We start from the raw sequence: 21,142 nt of genomic DNA, 5'->3' as shown, positions 1-21,142 counted from the left end.
CACCTGAGCTAAATCCAATTTTAGATTTTAAATCTCCTAGAATTGTACATTTTCGCTTTCTAACATTCACATATATAATCTGCAACTAGAAAATTTTATTTAGTTTTTAGCAATGGGTGAAAAACCAATGCTCGCAATTCATGCAATTTGAAAAAAAGTTAAATTCACTTTTAGCAGTAAATGTACTTATAATTTCCTATTACCAGCAGAAGTAAGAAATATATAAAACGATCTAAGAGAGATGGGGCGAGTGACACCAAAAGAATCGTACTGTAATTCCCTAATTTAAATTATTTTTTTTATATGTTATATGTTAACGGCTTCCTCAGCAAAAGTTTTTAAACTTTGATAGACTATTTAGCTCGTGCCATTTTGGAAGCCTTACACCTTTCTATTCATTGCGCTACGAGTCATCTTGCCTACCATTTGAATTTTAATGGAAAATGGGAATCCATCCGCTTTGTAGAGCGAGAATGGCAGACTCGGAAATTTATCAGAGCGGGTGCAGAAATAAAAATTTGGAATTCGGATCAGTTAATAAAAGAAAATTTTAGGATAAAGTATATTGGCTAATTTAAGATTGAAATTAATTAGAATATAATACAAATTAAGAGATTATATAACATTTTAGCAGATGCATAGCCAAAAGAAACTTTCGAAATTTTAATTTCGATTTATTATACCACGAGAGTCGTATATAGAGAAAGGCAGTACGAAATGCATCAGTCTACATCTCAGTAAAAGAGTAAAAGAGATGGAAGTTTATCTCTTCAGTGATTTTACTGTGAGATTTTGGTAGGGATTTCTTTGCCACGAGTTGACTTAGGAAAGGGAATCTTAGTCATCTGTGAAAGGTATTTGCAAGTGTTAGGGTTTTTTTTATCCCTTCGCTCGGAGAGTGGAAAGAAAAAAAAAATGTAAGTCATCAGTTTTCTAGAGCACATAAAATAATTTTAAAAAATGGAATTAGATCCGGAAATAAGAGTATTTTAGAATTAAGTTAATGTGGGCTAAATTGAGATAAAAATTAAGAAATTGAGATTTAAATGTTTTTAAAATATAAACAAGACAAGGAAATACTATGAGAGACAATGAGAAGTGTGCAAACTTACATATTCACAGCGGTCCTTGCATAGCTGGGCGAGGAGATGGAGAAAGCCTAGGATGGAAAACCAGCTGCACCATAGCACCACTTCATCCATGAATTGCACATTCATGACACCGAATATAAAAATAAACTTGTAGAAGACGAAGTTCCAGAATTTATCCTTTATGTGCTGCAAAAGAAAGGGAAAAAATAGGATAGTAAATTAAAGCTAGCAGTTTTCTTTTCATGAAAGTTAGTCATTATTTGAATTACATTTCATGCAAGAATCTTATAATTATAAAAAAAAAATTCTCAACTAGACAAAGTTTACAGCTATGAAAAAAGTGTATTGCATGAGTAAAAGTATCTGGTGGCTCTCAGACTCTCATATTTTTCACAAATTATTTTCTGGAAGGTTTGACGTACTTTTGCATTTTCCATTTCTGTAAAATGTATATTACCTCTTTCATTTCATTATTTTTATAGTGCGGTAAAGATTTGGTCACAAATGCATGAGGAGACTGGTCAGAAATGAATGAAGAAATTGGTTTGGATGAATACAACTACAGAGTATACCGATGATTTGTAAGTTTCAGTAATCATTTCGTTTATCGTGCATAATACTGGCACATTTTTCTTTTACAATAGCACGATTATTCGAGAAAATATATAGGCATCTTGAAATGCTAAACGTCATTCCAGTATTGCACTCTTTTTCGTTTGACCTGCGGTCTCCACAGACGTTCACGAAGCTTAGATTCATCGAACATGCAAAATGTTACTGTGTCCTAATGAAACCATTAAAATATTTTAATAAGGAAAATGTGGGTATATAGCTTTATTTATCAGTAGAATCTATTTTGTATCGCACTGTCGGGCACTGGCGAGTGTTGCAGTCTATACGGGAAATTTAACGTCAGTCACTATGGGAAGTTCCATGTCCAGTTCCATGTCACTGCTGACAGACAGACATGGCACTATAATATGTTAAAAGTTTGTCCCCCAGTTTCCTCTATTTTTTTCACTTATAATACGTAGTTTACCATCAAATATGGAACTTGCAGAATATGTAACAATAGGATATTGTTACACAATATTAAAAATAAAGAAATACTTTGCATTTTCAAGTAAATGAGCTTTCGATTAGATGTTTTAGATACGCTTGAGCGGAATAAACAATTTCTTTCGTATCTCCGAAACAAGGGGTAAAAATCGATTTTTATATAGAAATTTCAGTTGTATATATACTGTTAAAATGTATAAATTACCATTATTGCAAAGACCTGTATTTCGATTGCTCTCTGAAGAGTTTACCACATGGCCTGACTTTAAATGCTTCTCTTAGGCGACTTAAGGAAATTTCTTCCGTGTACTCGGTCTTTTCAAAGACTTAGGATAAATGTTTCAAGATGATTACATTAACATAAAATATTGAATACAACGAAGTATTCTAAATTGTAAATACTTCATCAATAAACTGTTATTTTGTATGCACTTTGGTATATAATTACGGGAATACACATAGGAGAAATGGATGTGTATTCTTCAATCGACCCATTTCGCATCAATTTATACATTTTTTAATTAAGGATTTTGAATTGAACCAGTATTTTTTCAGGATCATAAACTCTAAAATTTGAGTTTTTCTATCTCATTTACTAATCAAAAATGCATAGGCAAAAAAAAAGTGTAATGTAATAAAAATAGAACGTGAAATATCTTTAGAACTATTAAAACGAGTAACAAAGACTTTGCTAGTCTTCTACATAAAGAGGATAAGCTAAAATTAATTTCATCCCATACTCATTTTCTCTATCGGTATAAAGATACGATTAAATTAGTTAATGATAAGTTTTAAAATAGACAATTTAATATTTTATACGCATGTGTTTGATGTTAATGACTTTGCATTTTTTTTTCAGCTTTAACAACGTTTTACTCTTGAACTTTAAAAAATTATACATTAAAATTTGACAATTAAAAAACTGATTGTAATTTTCGTATTTGTTATCAATAGGTGCACAATTGGTAATGACTCAATTTTTGACAACCTTTAGGATTGATTTCTTCCACTATTGCTATGTTTACAAATCGATTAAATGATTAATGTGCATTTTATGCAATAACATCAGCAGAGATCGTAGTTATAAAAAAAAAATTAAGATTTTTATTTCAGAAAATAGCATCAGGTTGAGAAACTAGTCAGCTAAATGGCGCAACTCTCTGGAATTGTATACCTTTAACTGATAGTCTCCCCCCCCCCTTCCTTTACGCCTTTCATTAAAGACGTTTTATTTGTTTTGAAAGTACTTCTACCAAATGAAAATCCTCGACATGCCTGTAACATAGTACGGAAGGAAGTATTAAATCAAGATCCGATTTCACTACGATAAAATTGAGCATAAATTTAAAAAACATGAGTAATGATAAACTATAAAATGAATACTGTAATATAGCGGATTGTTTCGAATAATATGTTAAAATTAAATGCATTCGAGATTTCTTTTATTTAAACGACCCGTTCATATGTAGGCAAGACTGAAAAATATTCATATGTAACCTATATGCGATTCGAATCTAAATATTTTCTCCGAAAAACACAATTTTACAAAAACTGCCGAGCTAAGCTCCTGGTACTCTTCTCTATATGAAAAAGAAAAAAGATTTTCCGAAGAGCCTATATCAAGCTTTCAAAATTACATTAATATATTTAGCAGCTCTAGGCTTCATATGATAGGGTCGAGTGCTTAAATGTGTATCTGACTCTATATAAATACATATTTTTCTTTTATAATTATTATATTTCAAGTAAGAAAAAGTGAAGTTAAAGCTTCTGCTAAGACGCAGATGAATTCAGCATACAACTGGCGGGTTAAGTGACAAACAATTATAAAAACAATTACTAGATTTTAATCTTTTTTTTTTTTAAATGATGAATAGGTTTTTGGAGTTGCATCATTTTCACTTTTAAAACGAACCTGGGGGACAAAATTCTAGTTTCTTTATTATTTTTTTTTAATTTATACGGTTTGTTATACGAGCGTAACTAACCTTTCTGTATCACTGAAGGATCCACCACGTATTCCCAGAATACATAGCGCACGTAGACAGCCCGTAATACAGTAGTTTTTCTTTCTGGGAACTTTGATATACCTTGTAATAACACACCTGCATTTAAGTCATTAAGCGTAAATGATTTCCATACAGCGTATATTATCACTCTTGTTTTGCGGATATTGCAATTTTTATTTTATCACAATTAGAATCGTCTTCAAGCCACAAAGCGGTCGAACGTCCGAAATGTAAGAAGGAGAAGAATGACACTGACTTAAAAACTATGATTAAAATCTACTTCCGCAGCTCCCTTTTTGTAAAAAGCTCGTATCATTACTGTAAGGCAGGAAACTCGAAGCGTCCATTTCTATTATCATTTCAAACGCGTAAAGTATTAAGGAAAAGTTAATGAATGCTTTCTCATAAAAATGAGTGGGTTGATATAATTACTATGTCGTGTTTGTATATAAAAATCGTCACACTTTCAAGGATCGTTTGTTTCTCTAACACTTAAAGGTATCAACTCATTATACTTAACAAGAATCCATCTAACAAAGCCGATAAATTTCGGGAAAATACTTTTAATTGTTCCTCTCATTGTACTACCTGATGAATACGAAGAATGACAGCAAGCATCTTGCTACGAAGGTAAACACTTCATTCCATTTTCACAAAAGCAACCGAATTCTATTTCATGCAAAGAAATGCTTGGGAATGGAAATTCAAATTCTACTGAATGAAATTCTTCGCGCAATGACAAATACACCAAGGTATTTGAGAAGAAAAAAAAAATACCAAATATAAGGACATAAAAATTAGAGCAGTCCTGAATTGTCAACAAAAATGATCATTCATTAATCCATCTACTTACCAGCTTTTTTCGCCTAGGATGGAGAGAAGGAATTATATACCATTATCAGCTGTTCATTCCCCCCTCCCCTACACACACCAAAAATAAACCTTCTACAGATAGTTTAAACTAAAGTATAATTTAGTATTGTATTTGCAAAACAAAATCATGCCTCAACCTTATTCAAATCTACTTTAGTAATCAGATATTGAATTTTTTTTTTCACCCTCCTGTTGAAAAATGCAAGGCACGGCCAATCAAAAAATATCTAATTCAAGAAAAAAAAAATTAGGAAACCACACGATAATGAAATGGACGCATTAAATACGATGACTTCTATAGAAACTAACAAAAATATTAGAAAAAGGAAATTAAAAACAATTTCAAATACAACACTTTATTATTAACCCGTTGTCGCTTGGATGTCTCCTGTGAAACTTTATTCAAGAGGTTGCAATCACTGATGTTTTATCGATTTTTTAAAAATTTTCATTGTTAAAAATACAATTGTTAATAATTGTATTAATACAATACAATTAATTGTATTAATTTAATACAATTAATATGGAATTAATTAAAATACAATTGTTAATACACTGTTAAAAATACAAATTTTCATTGTTAAAAAACAATTAGAGTGGTAACAAGATGCAGATTAATTTTTCGGTGAAATTCAACTTACAATTATATACAATTCGGAGCAATAAACAAATCATAGCATTAAGTGGATAATTATGCATCGAATTACTTTTCCGAGTGCAAGAGTTGAGTTTTTAATCAGAAAATGCATGATTACTTACTATATAAGCTTCTTGAAAACCTAAACATATATATTTTTAACACAATCTTAATTATTTTAACTATAACAATATAAAGAAGTCAAAATATCAAGATTGGTATCCAACAGAAACCTCCGCAGTGCAAAGGGTCAACATTCTTAGCAGATACTTGGAGAGGAAGGCAACAAACCCTTGAAGCTCACAACAAAGTTCGCAAGGGAAATGGCTCTTGAGCTCCCCCCCCCCCCCCACACACTCGATTTCCACATGTAATGACAATTATACTACGAAACAAAATGTGTTTTAAGTATGAAATTTTGATGTCTCCCCCCCCCCTTTCAATGATGCACATTAAAACACTTTTAGATCACAAGACTGCATACTAAATTTCATTTAACTAATTAGTTACGTTTTAAGTTACTGTGTTTATATGGATACGAATAGAAAAACTGCTATCAATTTTGCAAGAATTGACACGAATCTAAATATTTGATGTTGGGACTGCTTATCAAATTTTAATTTCCCAGTCTAGTGTGACCGAATTATGTACAGACATATAATTTTGGAACCGTGTCTGTACATGTGTTTCCCTCGCCTCAAAATATCGGAAGTTGAATCTTTTGACGTAATAATACTTTTTTTCTTTGTATATTAAGTAAACGAGAAAGTAAAAACACTGTCACATTATGGTTTTAACTTTCCACTAACAAGAAAACAATTTTATTCACAACAGATCTAGTAAGCGTTAGTTTTAAGTTAGAGTTTTTTTTCTATTTTTCCCGTACTACAATCAAACCCCTATATATTAAACTTGAGAATTCCGGGGAGGGGGTCGATTTACATAAGTTTCTTATACAGAAACATATATCGAAAAATCCCCAACTTCAGCTTATCTTGAAGCTTTTTTCCTCCCTCCCTCTCTCCCATCCATTTCAACACTACTTCCTATATCCTTAAATGTTCAAGATTCTCCAATATTGTAGAGCATTTATTCATTCAATTATGATTTGTCTATTTTATTGGCCTTTTTTGCCAAAACTATTTTTTTTCTCTTTTTAATCATATTTCTCTTCCATAGTCGAAGATTTCCGTTTAGGATCTCCGTTCATTATAAGAAGTTCGAGCAAGAATCTGCTCCAAGATAAAGATTCATAAAACAGGAGCTTAAAATATCATCATTCAACTCTCAAGTGCATATTGAATTGGTGAAAATATCGAATTTCTAGTGTAGAAAGAAATAGTGAAACATTTTTCCTCATTAATTTGAATCTATGTGCGGGGTGTTAATTTATTTATTTATTTATTTAATAATTTATTTTTTTTTGGCATCAAAAGGTATAAATAGATGGAATCGGGTCTCGAACTTGAAACCCTTCGGTTCCGAAGCCGAGAATTTGCCACCAGGCCACAGCGGCCCTAGAAGACTAAATTTTAAGCTCTAAGATTGTCTTCAAAATTAACATTGTTTGGCGAATATTCAACATTCAATTTTTCACTGTTTATGTTTTTTTAAATATCGAGCATCAATGTTCAGAGTCAGATATGGAAAATATAGTAATGAAAAAGATATGTTAAATAACAGTACTTTGGATATGCGATAAAGTTATACTACAAAATCTTATATTTTTATGGAAATTAAAAAGATTAACATGAAAAGTTTTAAAATAGTCAGTTAAAACCATTCCGAGGGCGCTATTCAAGCACGACAAAAATATAAATAACAGATAGTGGCCGAAGATGCATTTAGGGCAAAGGTTCCAAATACTAGCAAATTAAAAAAGCTTTAAACGCTGTTATTGATTATCTCGCATATACACTGATGTATTCATGTAATGGTTTCCAAGCATTTTCGATTCTCGAACCCAAAAAGATGACTAAACTCGATTTTCCTCAAACTCTTCATACCACGTTTAAGATAACCACCGAAAATTTTGAGCGGTTTCAGAATGACTTCCGCCTTTGATTTGTCTTCTATGTATTACATTTTCATCATAACGGCCGCCGGAATCAATACTGAGTCACAAATCAAATGAAGGGAATGCGCGTGATGTAACAATCTCACGACAGAAACAAATGCCTATCACGTGCAACATTACGCTGTACTGTGATGCAATGCGGTAATTAATAAATAAAATTAATTGCGGTAATTAATAAAATGATTCCAACTGAATCGGGGCGATGCGTTTGATGATCATGAAATAGATGCATTCAAATTTCCCAGTCATTTTCATCGTGTATTGGTATTCCAATTTATTAACGCTTTTCAGCAACAGTTAATTAAAAGGAAAGGAAGTATTGGGGGAAAAAAAAGATGTGCCGAAAATTCATTTACGAATTTAAACGGTAAATCGCTTATATTCTAGTACAGCAATGCGATTGCATAAATATCATTTGAAGCGTGCATGGCTTAGAGTAAGGTCCTTTCCAGACCAATAAGTAGTTAAGAGGTATGTTGATACTACATCCTACCTGTCATTACATTGCTTATTATTTGCGTTAAAGCTTTTTTTTTTATTTTTTAAATGAAGTTAGTGTTGTGCCATAGTGAATTTATATTTCATTACATCTGTGTTGCACAACTTCGTATATTCAATTCTTTCCTTGGCGCCTTGTGCGTTCACGACTGCATATTTGACTATCAAAATGGCTTGTTTCTCAGACTTACTCTTACAGTTTGTACCCACTTTTTTTAGGACAGCCTATATATTTTTCATCACAACATTAAAACAGTGGCAACTCGTTTATTAGGGCTGCAGAATTGCAGCATACTCTTACATAATCTCAATACACTACTAGCTTATTTCGTAATATTTTTCAGTTTGTATTTCCGAATTTGCGATTTTAACCAACAGAAATTAAACTATTCATTAATCGCATTCTATTATAGCAGTTACGAGGTGAAAATCTGCATACTCGATGCTTGCCAAGGTTTTTATCAAATTCCAATGAGTGAAGAACCAACACACTTATTTTTTTTATATCTATTTAAGGGTTCAGTGGTATTTTAGACATGTATGGCACTAGCATTAGGTGAATTATTATGGGATGGCGTATCATGTTTTGTCGATGGTATCTTCTTCGGATCTACATATTTAGAAGATATGATGATTAAAGAAAGTTTAGTGCCTGAAAAATTATGCAAAGCAGGAATAACTTTGAAATTATCCAAATGTGAGTTTGCTATGATAGAAATTGAATATTTAGGGTTTATATTAATCAGGACGGTATCAAACTTGCTCCGAGAAAACTTGCTGTTATGTCGGAATTTCCTATTCCAAACTCAGTCGAAATGAAAGCCATGAGTTATCAAACTTCTATAACAGAATAGCTGTATTTGTGTCCTGTACCTGTAAATAAAGCTCTACTAAACTAGGGGAAAACTAGGGCTGTAAGGAGAACAATATAATCCTAAACATAGGGAAAAACTCAAATTGGCATCCACCCTACATACATATCTACTTTTTTCTCTCTCTCTCTCTCTCTCTCTCTCTGGGTTAATTTCACTCAGCTTTAATATTTGAATAAAGGAACTATTTCGTATTTAGTACATTATTTTAAAATCTTCTCTCTTGAATCATTTTTTGCATAACATTTTACGCTTTTTGTTTTGTTTATCCGAGAACAGAAATAGCAATCTATGTGGTTATAAATTAGCTTGATGAGCACTCACTTAGATACAACTTCCGATTTTAGTAAATTCAATAAAAAATAAAATTAAAAAAAAAACATTAAATGTTGCGCATTTCATTCCACGAAAACAGACGAAAGAAAAATAAATGCGATCCAAGAATTAAAAAAAAATTTAATAATATATATTTTTTTAATTTATTTTCTCGGTAAAAAAGGGAATTGCAATTACCAAATTAGATTAAAAAGGAAAGAATGAAGCGCAGATTTCTAAATAAAAATGTTTATGAATACCAGAATTCAGAAACGCTACAAGGTAGAAAGGGCGGAATTTAGTATATGGTACATATACTAAATATATTTAGTATGGAAATGCATAAAATTCAGGATTTCCATCCAAAATTTTCAAAAAGAAAATCTACACGTCCGAGAGTTTGTATATGAGCACGATAACTCGAAAACGCAGCGATGTTAAACAAATGAAATTCGGTTATCGGTTTTATAGCTAGAATTCTAAATCTATATCAAATTTTGGACCAAGTCTGTCGGAGGCTTAACAGTCTACCAATCTAAATATTTGTTCCTAAACAAATGCGGTGACCCATAAGCCCAATAAGCTAGGAGGGAATTTTAGTATATGATCTTTATTCTAGAATTATCATCCACCGGTGGGAAGGGTACTTCAGGCATGAGGTCGAGAAGCTGCCGCTATGGATGGTGGTTGGTTCTCGCCACCCTAGCGAGTACAGAAATAGTGTGGAGTCAGCAATCCCTTACCGATGACAAACGCGCAAACGTGATGGCCTTTAGGATTATATTTTAGTTCCCGCATATGACACTGCGACATTCCGATCATTCCGATTTATCCTTGTGCTTTCGGGCAGGTCGGATAAACTTTCAATGATTTTATAATTATATATATATATCTCTAATACCTTACCATATCCATCCGTTAAGGATCTTGGTAAGGCTGCCAAAGCTGTATCAGCACTGTAACGCCAAAAACTAAATCATGATAAATTAATTTTGATGTATAAATCGAAAACGCGTTTTGAACCGGAATGGGACAAGAGGAAGCGTTCCAAAACGCATACACGATTTTCTTCAATATATTAAACAAAAAGTATGTCCCATTGGGTAAGCATTCGAAAGAGTTGAAGGGAGAACAACCCGTTGATTGTGACAGATAAAGAAATATCTTTTGCAGCTCACTACCGAATTTCCAGATGACGAGCCGCCATTGATATTCGATTTTATTTAATATCGTTCAGTACATTATCTGGCTTTTATATTCTTCCTAAGAAAGTTATGACAACAAAATATCTGATGCTCACATCTGCATTTATTACTTTTCAAATGCTCCATATTATATGTATGTAATGATATCTCTACATCTAAATTTAAAATTAATTTCCTAAATTTTATCTGAATTTAACACATTAATTTAATTCTAAAATGTTCTCTTATTTCCTGATCCAATTCCACCTTTTTTTTATTTAATTAATGCTACATGATCTCTAACACTTTAATTAGCACTTTCACACGCTTCAAGTGAAAGGATAAAAATCTGTCAAGCTACGTAAATTCTTTTAAAAAATACCTATAATTCCCTTACTTAAATAGACAGGTATAAAGAAACCTTAGCAAAATCTCATTGTAAAAACTACCGAAGGAAAAATTTCGCACTCTTGTGAACGGACGTCAGTTTCGTCATCGCTTCTTGTACATAAATTATGCCTCCCGGGATGGAATAAATCGAATTTAAAAATTCTAAAGTATCTTCTCTCATCGGCCACATTATTGCTTAAAAATACGTGTGTTTACGTGTGTACATTATAATATATTGCTGCGACATAAATTATAAATATTTCATTTAAAAGTAAATCACAAGTATTTTAATAATTATATTTTGTAAATAGTTGTTAGTTCAGATTGGCAACAGTGATATGCTATTGAATTTTTTTAGTTTGTTGTTTAAAAAGATATGAATAAAAATAAGTTGATGTTAATTTGGTAATATTTATAATGTAGTAAGATTTCGTTTAATAGTAAAGCTTGTCTGCAGTCGACTTTTGTTGAAACACGAACGCAACAATATTATATATATTACATAAACTCTTATCACAGGGGAACGAATATAAGTTAACTATAAAACAAAGAGAGCCAGATGGATAAAATTCGGTACACCGATTTAATATCTGTAGAGTAGACCCTTTTCAAAATTTTAGCGAAGTCCAACAAAGCGTGACTTATTGTTACTTTCTGAGACATAAGCGCGACAACTCAAAAATGCATCGATTTAAATAAGTCAAATTTAGTACGTGATTTTGTGACAAGAGTAGTTTTGTGTCAAATTTTGATTTCCGATCGGAAAAACGGATCTGAAACACACATTCGATTTTCGGATACTACCGCATGTCAAGGATTAATCGCCGAAAAACTCGCCAAGAATCACACGATCGATTCAGTAAAAATATTAAATTCGAGTCGAAGGTTAATATTTCGTAAATATTACACGCCAATGACATGTAAGGCATTTTGTGGGGTAATATATTTATTAATGTGCGCGAGGACGATTTTGGATTACCCTAAAGGGTTTATTATTTTCGGTATTTACACTAAAATGCGCAGCAAGTAGATATTAGTGCAAATTTTATTCTCTTTACATTTTCATAGCGTTTTTAATTTCCACTCATTTTTCTATTTAAAAAAAAAAATCTCCACTCAAATATTTTGCTTAATTACTTCGTTCCTATCTTCGAAAAACTATAAATTAAAAAAAAAAATTATAGTGATTTAATATATAGAGTTCAATATTCATTGAATCAGACTAATAATTAAAACAATTGATAAAATTATTGTACATCGTGGCCTAGAAATCATTTGTGATGTTCAGGGCAACTATTACGACTAAGAAAATTATTGGTTCCCATTATTTCTACTAGATGTCGGGCCTTGTTTTTTACTGATTCTAGAATCCAAATTACGGAAATCTAAGGAGTGCATCTAGTGGATATCAGTAAAAATTATTTGATTTTACTTCGCTTATATTTCATCACAAGGGGTGTAAACCAAATGCATTTCTATTTAAAAGAGTATTAAAAACTAAAGAAATGGAGATGTTTTTTCTTTAAAATTTCATACTAGGGGGCTTTATTCCGTGCTTGCTTTCGCTCACCAACCCGATGTTATCCTCGAATCATACATGTTCTCAGGTTAGTGTAGTTTCCTGAGGGATTCCCTCCCCCGTGACAATTAAAGTAAATGGAAATTGTTTTAAAAATGTCGTGAACAAAAAAACTCAATTCGAAATAAGCAAAAGAAATTTTAGCATTATTAAAATTTCGAAGAAATTTCATCTTAGTTAACTTTTTCGGAAAAAATGAAGAATTAAAAGAAGAAATTAAATTTTAAACGAATTAAATAAAACTTTCTTAAAACTTAAAAAGGTACTTAAATAATATTTCATATTTAATTTTTATTAACTAAGAGCATCTTTACAGGCAATATTTTTAATGCTACCTATATTAGCCTGGATTCTAATTCCATCTCTCGATTTCGCTTTGGACAATGTTACATACAACTGACCATGTGAAAATATTGCAGTTTGATCATTAATAATCCGATCCACTTAGTTAAAACTCTGACCTTGTGACTTATTGATAGTTATGGCGAAAACTAACCTCACTGGAAAGTGCAATCTTTTCAAATTGGCAGATTCTCACTGGGCCTTTCTTCGTATTTCTTCATCTGATATCGCAGAACGCCTAGTTACTATTTAGAAAAATGGCGCAGGATTAACACTATTCAAATGATTGCTAGCCGAGAGATGAAACATTTCCGTAATTCGAAAAAGTAAAGTGAAAAGCTATTCATTCGCGTTGCCACAAATGATGTGCATAAAAGTAGATTTAATAAATAATATCATTCGGTGGTCATTTGGTGTTAATTAAAGCTCTATTCTTCCTTTTTTTGTTTCTCACCATTTCACCGTCAAGTGCAATATAAATACTTACTACGCCATAACAATACTTTTCATTAAATATTTTAAACATTACTGGCAAAACACACTTCAAATGTCACGGGCGATTCGCTATCTGCCAATCACAAAGCGAATAAAATACAATAGTTACATAAAACTTTAAAAAATAGAAAGTATTACCTTCTAAAAAGGTTTTTCATTATTATGTGCAGCCATTTATCGCACGCAACGCAGAGTCGGCAAGATTCCAAACCGAATTTTATGAAGAAAATCGATATTGCCGCTGCGATTCGCCATAATTGTGTTGACTTTGTACATATGGATTTCAATTGTACGGAGACAGGAATTTCTAATTACTCCGCATTAAAATTTAAATTCTATGCATTTCGTCCATTCCTACGGTGAACCACAATCAAAAATGAATAGGGATATCAATGATTTGATGCCATTCAATTTTCACTTTATTTAAAGAGAAACTGATACAGCAAACTTTCCATTATTCGTGGAATAGGGTGACGCAACAACCGGTAATCGAATATCGCGAATAATGAAAAAAAAGATACAATCATGAAAATGGTTTTAAACAATGTTTATTTATAGAGTCTACATATATGTCTTGAACAGTAGATTTTTTGGTTTACTTTTTTTTTTTTTTACATACACAGATGGAGAAGGAAAAAAATCATTTATGTGCGTATAGGTTAAAACATTTTTTATTTGTGATTAGAAACTATCACAAAAAGAAGAGGGTGGGAGTGAAGCCGGCGCACAGTCGAAAGTTTACTGTGCACAATTTATGGAATAAAAAAATACCTTCATTAATCTTTTTTCCCTTAAAAATGTAAAGATTTTCCAAACACCTTGCGCACTACTTGACGATTCCAATTCCATCCTCAATAACAAAGGCATTTGTAGTCTTATTTTCTAGTATAAATTCTTGTACTCACTAAAAAGTTCAATCTCCAGTATGTATTTCCTTAGTAATTATGTCTGATCAAGTATCCGAGTGACACCCGTCTCCTAACTTTCGCACTAGAGGGGCAGAAATTTGGCTCCAATATTCAGTAACCCCGCTTAATACGACTGTTCTTTGGAGGAATCGGGTTTAGAACCTAGAACCCTCCGGTCCCGAAACCAAGACCTTACTGCAAGGCCCCGAGGCCTCATGAGTTGATAACCAATCAAAAATATGGAATTTACTATAAGGCGGAGTCGTAGATCAGAAACATATTTATGTGAAATGTTAAACTGTATTTTTTATGCGCCATTTAAAAAGTATTAAAGGGAATCAATGAAATACGTAGGATTTTTAACAGATGGAAATAAGTGGTATCTCCAACTTTAAAATATACATCAGCATTAAAAAATGGAATTTCAATACACTAGTAAATGTTGGCATTTCAGGGAGAATCTGACATTTTTTTCTTAACTTGGATACCTATACATTTTCTTTGAACAGAGGGTAAATAATAAACCTTCCAAAAATCTGAAAAGTGATACAGGTATTTATTGTAGCCACCAAGAAAAAATTTTGTTACGAGTTTTTAAAAGGTTACAGTTTTTGAGACTACTGTAAAGGACTTGAAAAAAATACAGTCTATCTTAGATTTGGGTGGTTTGAGAAGGAACCATTTCTTTAGTCGCATTTGAGTACGCATGACGTTTACCTTTATAGAGGAAGAATGACAGACTGACCTGGAAAACTTGTGATACGGATGAAGAAGTCCCTATACAGTTACAACTACAGACGAAAAATGTTGCTTCAAGATATTTTCATAGAATAGAGCATTCACAAAGTCTTCCACTGATAAAGAAAATTTATTAGAAAAAAACTAGTGCAGATATAGACACTTTTTTAATCCTTATTTTGAAAAGATTTTTTCTTATAGCGTTAATACATTTTAGCATATATACCTTTTGTAGCACTGAGAATATCTGGGCGATATTCAGTTTTGCGCCAGGTGTCTATTACCGATGATACAGCATCCATTATTCATTCCTTTAGTTTATCAGAGGAATAACGAACCGGTGCGGCAACCCCGTCTCCATTTGTACCCGTTATGCATTTTTAAATCTTATCGCACTAATTGGTTATTCACTCTTATGAAACTACAAAAAACGTCCAGCTTTTCCTTTCAAGGAAGCTATTTTCTGTTATCCGAGTTACCGCCATCTACATTGCTTTGGCTAATACTGCACTAGGAGAAAAACATTGCTTGAAATAAAGATCAAAATTTTAAAAATTATGTCTATATTTGAAATAGTTTTTTTTTAATAAATTTTCTTTATCCGAGCAAGTCTGTACACTTTATATAATATTGGAAATCGGTTTGATACTAACCTAAATTTCAAATTAAACACAGACTAAAATAGTTTTTTTTTAATATAATTTGTCTAATTACTAAATATAACTATGACACAATGAGACATGAAATGTCGCTAAATCGACGAGAATGATCTCCTCGAAGCTTTCTCACAATTTTTAATAAAAGCATTATTCCTCTTTTAATTCTATTTAAAATTTTTAATCTTCGGAAAAGCTGTGAAAGCCATGCATGTTCAGATATTTATTTTCCGACTTCCATACATGAAATTTACGTGGAAAACGTAAAGAAAACCTGAACTTGTTTTTTAATAACCGCATACCAATGGTGAAAAATAGTTTTAAAAAATAGTAGAAAATAGTTAAAAGCCCATTAACGTGCGATCTTTGAGTTTTTTTTAATTATTCGTTAATATAAATAGTAGTTACATAAATAGGTTGCAGTTAATACAAATTGTAATATACAGAAGTAGGGGAGCGAAAGGCTGGTTGCAATAATTCTTGGGAAATTTTTTTAATGTATTCGGATTGCTTCATTGCAAATGCTTTTTTATGCCTTATTTATAATGAGCATTAAAAGAAACATTCAATAATTTTTATCCTTTTAGCATCAAATATTTTTCCGAAATGCGATGGCTGTTATAACTTGCCCCGAGTATGGGGCAAATGGTAGCAATAAAAACATAAATGTTAAAGTTATTTTTTCTATTATTTTTTTTTTATTCAACTACATAAAACATTGATAAATATTATGACTTAGCATAATGGCAATAAATTATATTAAGTAGTTTACAATAAAATAAATATATGTTGATTGATTAAATAAATTTTATGAGTTAGCCTACATTAGAACTGTAGTTAATGCTAACAAATGATCCTATCGTATCGACTGCTTCCTACCGGACACGGTTTGTATAGGATTTTGAAAATTAAACATTGAAGCCATTAATCAGAATCGCGTACCATAGTGTTAGACAAACCTGGCTCTTGGCTTCGGGACCAAAGTGTTCTAGATTTAAACACAAATCCATCGAAGAACCGTCTTGTAAGTGGATATGGTACAAGCTAAATCCGAATGACGAAACGGCCGTTTAGATAAACCGTTGAAGCCAAACTACCTCCCGCTAATGTAGAGCGGAAACTTTGAGAGAGGGGGACAGCTCAGAAGCTGTCCTTGTCATCAAACCACTACTCAAAATTACAATTCTAAAACTGCATTTATGTTGCTGCAAAACAATGTTAATATCTGCACGAATTCAAATTTTCTTGAATCATTTTTTTCGCTTATTAGGATTCTTTTCCCTTCAACTTTTCCCCTCTTTCTTTTCTCTTTTGTTATTATGTTATTCTCTGAAAATTGCTTCTTTCTCAAATGAAATTAATATGGGTGATTGTATTTTTAATCGAGCCTTTGTCCGACTCTTGCAAAGGTGAATACATCTATAATTGTATGCTAATATCAAAAGAAGAGAATTTAACAGCATGGATCAAACACAAATCAAGATGATCTCACAATGCTACAGCTTGCCCCGAGATTGTTACAACTCGACTCATCGGATTATTTCTGTTCATTTATGAAAAAATACAAGATGGCATCTCAACAATTTGAAATGCAATCGGATGACAAGAACGAAACTTCAGCCCATACGTCTTTTTCTTAGCGTACAAATTACACTAACTTGGTTTGGACCAAGTTCGTAAATTCGGCTGATGTTTAGTGAAGACGGGGACCAAGTCTGCGATCTAAGACCGAACATAGGAGTACGGAGAATTTTAAGATACCAAAAACATTTCATTTCCTTTCCCACACACCGCTTCCTTTATTAGATTCTACATAATTCCATTAAATTCCGTTTGTAAAAATTCCAACACCACAACTTTCGCATATTCTGAGAAGGAAATTTGTTAAACATCGCATTTTTCCCTTTTGTAAAAGCAAAAAACGATCGAAATAAATTTAGTTCATACTTGAAGTACCTGCATTAAGTGGTTTACTTTTAATTAAGAAGTCGAAAGATGTCATAATTGCGTCACAAAATTATTTTAACACCTGATCTCACCATCTTTGGCCTTGCTTTTAAGTATTTTCCCGTCACGACAAGGCGGCCAAAGAGAATTCCACGCTTTCTCGCGCGCCTCTGACGAAAAGAAATTAAATTAAATTCATTCAGAATTGATATTAAAATTTATAATATATTACATTAAATGACTGACAATGTTACTGCTTCACTTAAATAATACAGCAAATCCGTTAAGTTATCAAAGTTAAGTAATCAGTTATCAAAACAAACAAATACTTCCTTAGTATTCATGCCTATAAATATAATCTCTCTAACGGCTGACACTCCGTCATCACTGATTACTTACTGATAAAGGCAAAATGAACTAGAGATTCGATTCGAGGTGAGATAATTTAAGATGCACATTCTTGTTCGCTATGTTTCAAGAGGTTATTTTTACAATGCAACTGCTTTCTTATCAATAACTAATCAAATCATCCTTAATGGGGGGTAGGGCTTATTTTTTAATTTTTCAACTTTTCCTTCTCAAAGCTCCAGATTTAAGTACCATCCAGAAAGACTCCAAAAATTAAGTCTCAAAATCCCAGACTTAACTGCCCACGTGAAAGTCTTTCATTTCAGTTTTTAGAAAATGAGAAGATGGCGACACGCCCTTTCTGTTTCAAGTGGGAAGTCACCCAGAAATGACTCCCCGTTTCTCATATTCTTCAACGCCAAATCGTGCAACATCGCCTATTTTCAAGTAAATTAGCGTGACATTTAATGCAAATTCGAAGCATCTCCATCGCAACTTTTATCTGGATTTAATTACTTTACAAAGCTTTAACATGTTTGCAACAATTCAATATATTTTGCAACATAAATATTATAATGTAATAATTCACATCGTATAATACACTATCTGCGTATTAGTAATTGGACACCTGAGATAAAAGCCTTCACTTGCGGCAATTGCAGCCCTTTGGGGGATACTTTCCACAAATGTTTGGATGATGGACAGTGGTATTTTCTTTCACTTTTGAAAACAGGCATCTAAATTCTTTCGTTAATTTTGGGAGATTGCTGCGCCCCTTAATTCGACAATCCAACTCGATCGACTTAATTCGACGATCCAAATCTGGATTCTGGGCAGTCCAGTCCAGTCGGTTCACCTCATTGTCATCATATCATCCATGATGGGCCTTTTAACATGACAAGTGGAGTTGTCATTCTGGAAATAATGATCCAACCCGTAAAAGTGCCACAGCGTAGGAAGCACTTTGTTTTCTAGAATAGTGGAGTAGGAGCCTGTGTTAATCTTACCATGAATTGAGATCTAGGCTCCCAGTCCATACCACGAGAAACATCCCCAGACCATAATTCCACCTCTGCCAAACTTTACTGTAGGCATAATGCATTCTGGCAGAAGGCGTTCTCCGTGTATATTCCAAACCAAGATACTACCATACCACTGGTAGAGATTGAACCTTGATTCATCGCCCCAGAGAATCTGTTTCCACTCATCTACGGTCCAGTTTCGATACGCCTTGCACCACCTCAACTAAGCAGCGCGATTCAATTTTGCAATAAAAGGCTCATGGGCGGCAGCACGACCATGGAAAACAAGCAGACGTGCTTCCTTACGGATGGTATTTATTCAAAACTACAATCTTCGATATTTGTTGGAATTCCTGGAGTAAGTGGGCCATCGGTTTGATGCGGTTTTTCATAATTTCTTTAGACAGCATTCGACGCTCTGTTTCGTGGCTCTGCCAGATCGAAGTAGATTCCGACAATCAACACTCACCTTCCACTTCTTAGTCACAAAAGCCACAGTTGATTTTGGAAAGTTAAATTCACTAGGAATGTCTCTGAAGGTTCGGCCATTTTTACGATATCCGACAACTACGCCTTTCTCGAAGCCAAACAACTCTGAATTTCGTGGCATCTTCCATGCGCCTACTTCCAATGCCGTTTCCTATACGATATTTAAGTACAGAAGGCGTTTACGTAGATCAGGACCGCATATATGCTCATTTACATGGGTGTCTAAATACTTATTGGTAAATAGTGTATTTACTCTCTCTTTATATATAATGATATTTTAAATTTTAATTTCAATTTAATTAATTTCCAAGATTTTATCTTAATTTAGCCCATAATTAGCCCTCTTATTTCTTGATCCAATTCCACTGTCTCAACTTAATTCAAGAGTAGCTTTGTAAGATTGCTGAATCGGCTAAAAGCCTAACTTTCCCACACTCCGCGTGAAGGGAGAAATACAGCTGATGAGACACGTTCTTTTTTAAAAGATCCCCTTGTTTCCCCTACCTTGTCCGCGCGTGTAACGAAAATCCCTATCGAAATCTCATTATATATTAGCACTATGAAGGAATATTTTCCCAATCATTTTCTCTTGTTATACAAGACCAGGGATAAAATGTCCAAGAACTTTTTTCCCTCATTCCTTTTCTGTGTGCTCATCGCTTGTACATATGCCTGCTTCTTCAAAATGAAATAAAACGACGTCACGAAATCAAAAGTATCTTCACTGTCTTCAAACTGCATTCTGCTTCACATAAAATAATGCTTTTAATATTATATATATATATATATATATATATATATATATATGAGAGAGAGAGAGAGAAAGCGTTATATTCATTGTCAAATAGCAACAAATCTCTGAACGTTTCAGACTACTTCAATGACTGTTTTTATAGATGCATTTAATTCATCGCTTCGCAGATTAATGGAGCTGCAAAATATTAGAAATGCGTTGAAGAGGCTCCACCATATCCCCAAAAAAAGTTCTATTCAATCACAGATAGAAGATGAATGGGAATCAAGAAATAGGAGTCGAACAGATTAATCGAGCCCGAAATGAAGCTTAAAACCATCGCCAAATGGCTAATCGCTATGATAAAATTATAGAAATTAATTGCCGTATTTTCCCAAAATATCTCACAAAAGTGGTTTTTTGCATTCTTAAATTTCAAAAAAATTACAATCTTAATAATATTAATTTCTTTTCGGCATATTTCCGTCTTATTTTAATTCTTTAACAGGGGTCGCGGTGGCCTGGTAGTGAAGTCTCGGCTTCGGAATCTGAGGATTTCAGGTTCGAGACTCGATTCAACCGAAAAACCTTCGCGTAAGCGGGTCTGGTGCACGTTAAATCCGTCGGGGCCAAGCGTCCTTCCCATGGTGTGGTGTGGAAATTTGGAGAGGGGTGCCAGTTCAGGTGTCGTCCCAGGGCTTAAAATTATGAGCTCCATCCCAAAATAGCCCTCGTGTTCCTTTAAAATGGGAACGTTAGTATAACTAAACTTTAACATCTAATTTGATACACAAACCATAGTGACATTTTTACTGTTACTCGAAATTTCAAATTTCTTTAACAAAATATTCCGTTGCGCGCTTTTGCCAATGTTAAAAAA

At 32.9% G+C, this 21,142-nt stretch overlaps 1 protein-coding gene across 1 annotated transcript in view; it reads right to left on the bottom strand.

Moving 5' to 3' along the window:
• Window positions 1–21,142, bottom strand: part of LOC129971190 (E3 ubiquitin-protein ligase AMFR-like) — a 128,096-nt gene that overhangs the window by 49,045 nt on the left and 57,909 nt on the right. Inside the window, exon 3 of the mRNA XM_056084742.1 lies at window positions 1,113–1,277. Coding sequence (XP_055940717.1) covers window positions 1,113–1,277 — 165 coding nt within the window. The remainder of the gene's footprint in view (window positions 1–1,112; window positions 1,278–21,142) is intronic.

This window comes from Argiope bruennichi, chromosome 6 (genome assembly GCF_947563725.1).
Source record: "Argiope bruennichi chromosome 6, qqArgBrue1.1, whole genome shotgun sequence".
NCBI lineage: Eukaryota > Metazoa > Arthropoda > Arachnida > Araneae > Araneidae > Argiope > Argiope bruennichi.
Note: the sequence above shows the minus strand (reverse complement) of the source record. Positions and strands in the feature narration are given on the sequence as shown.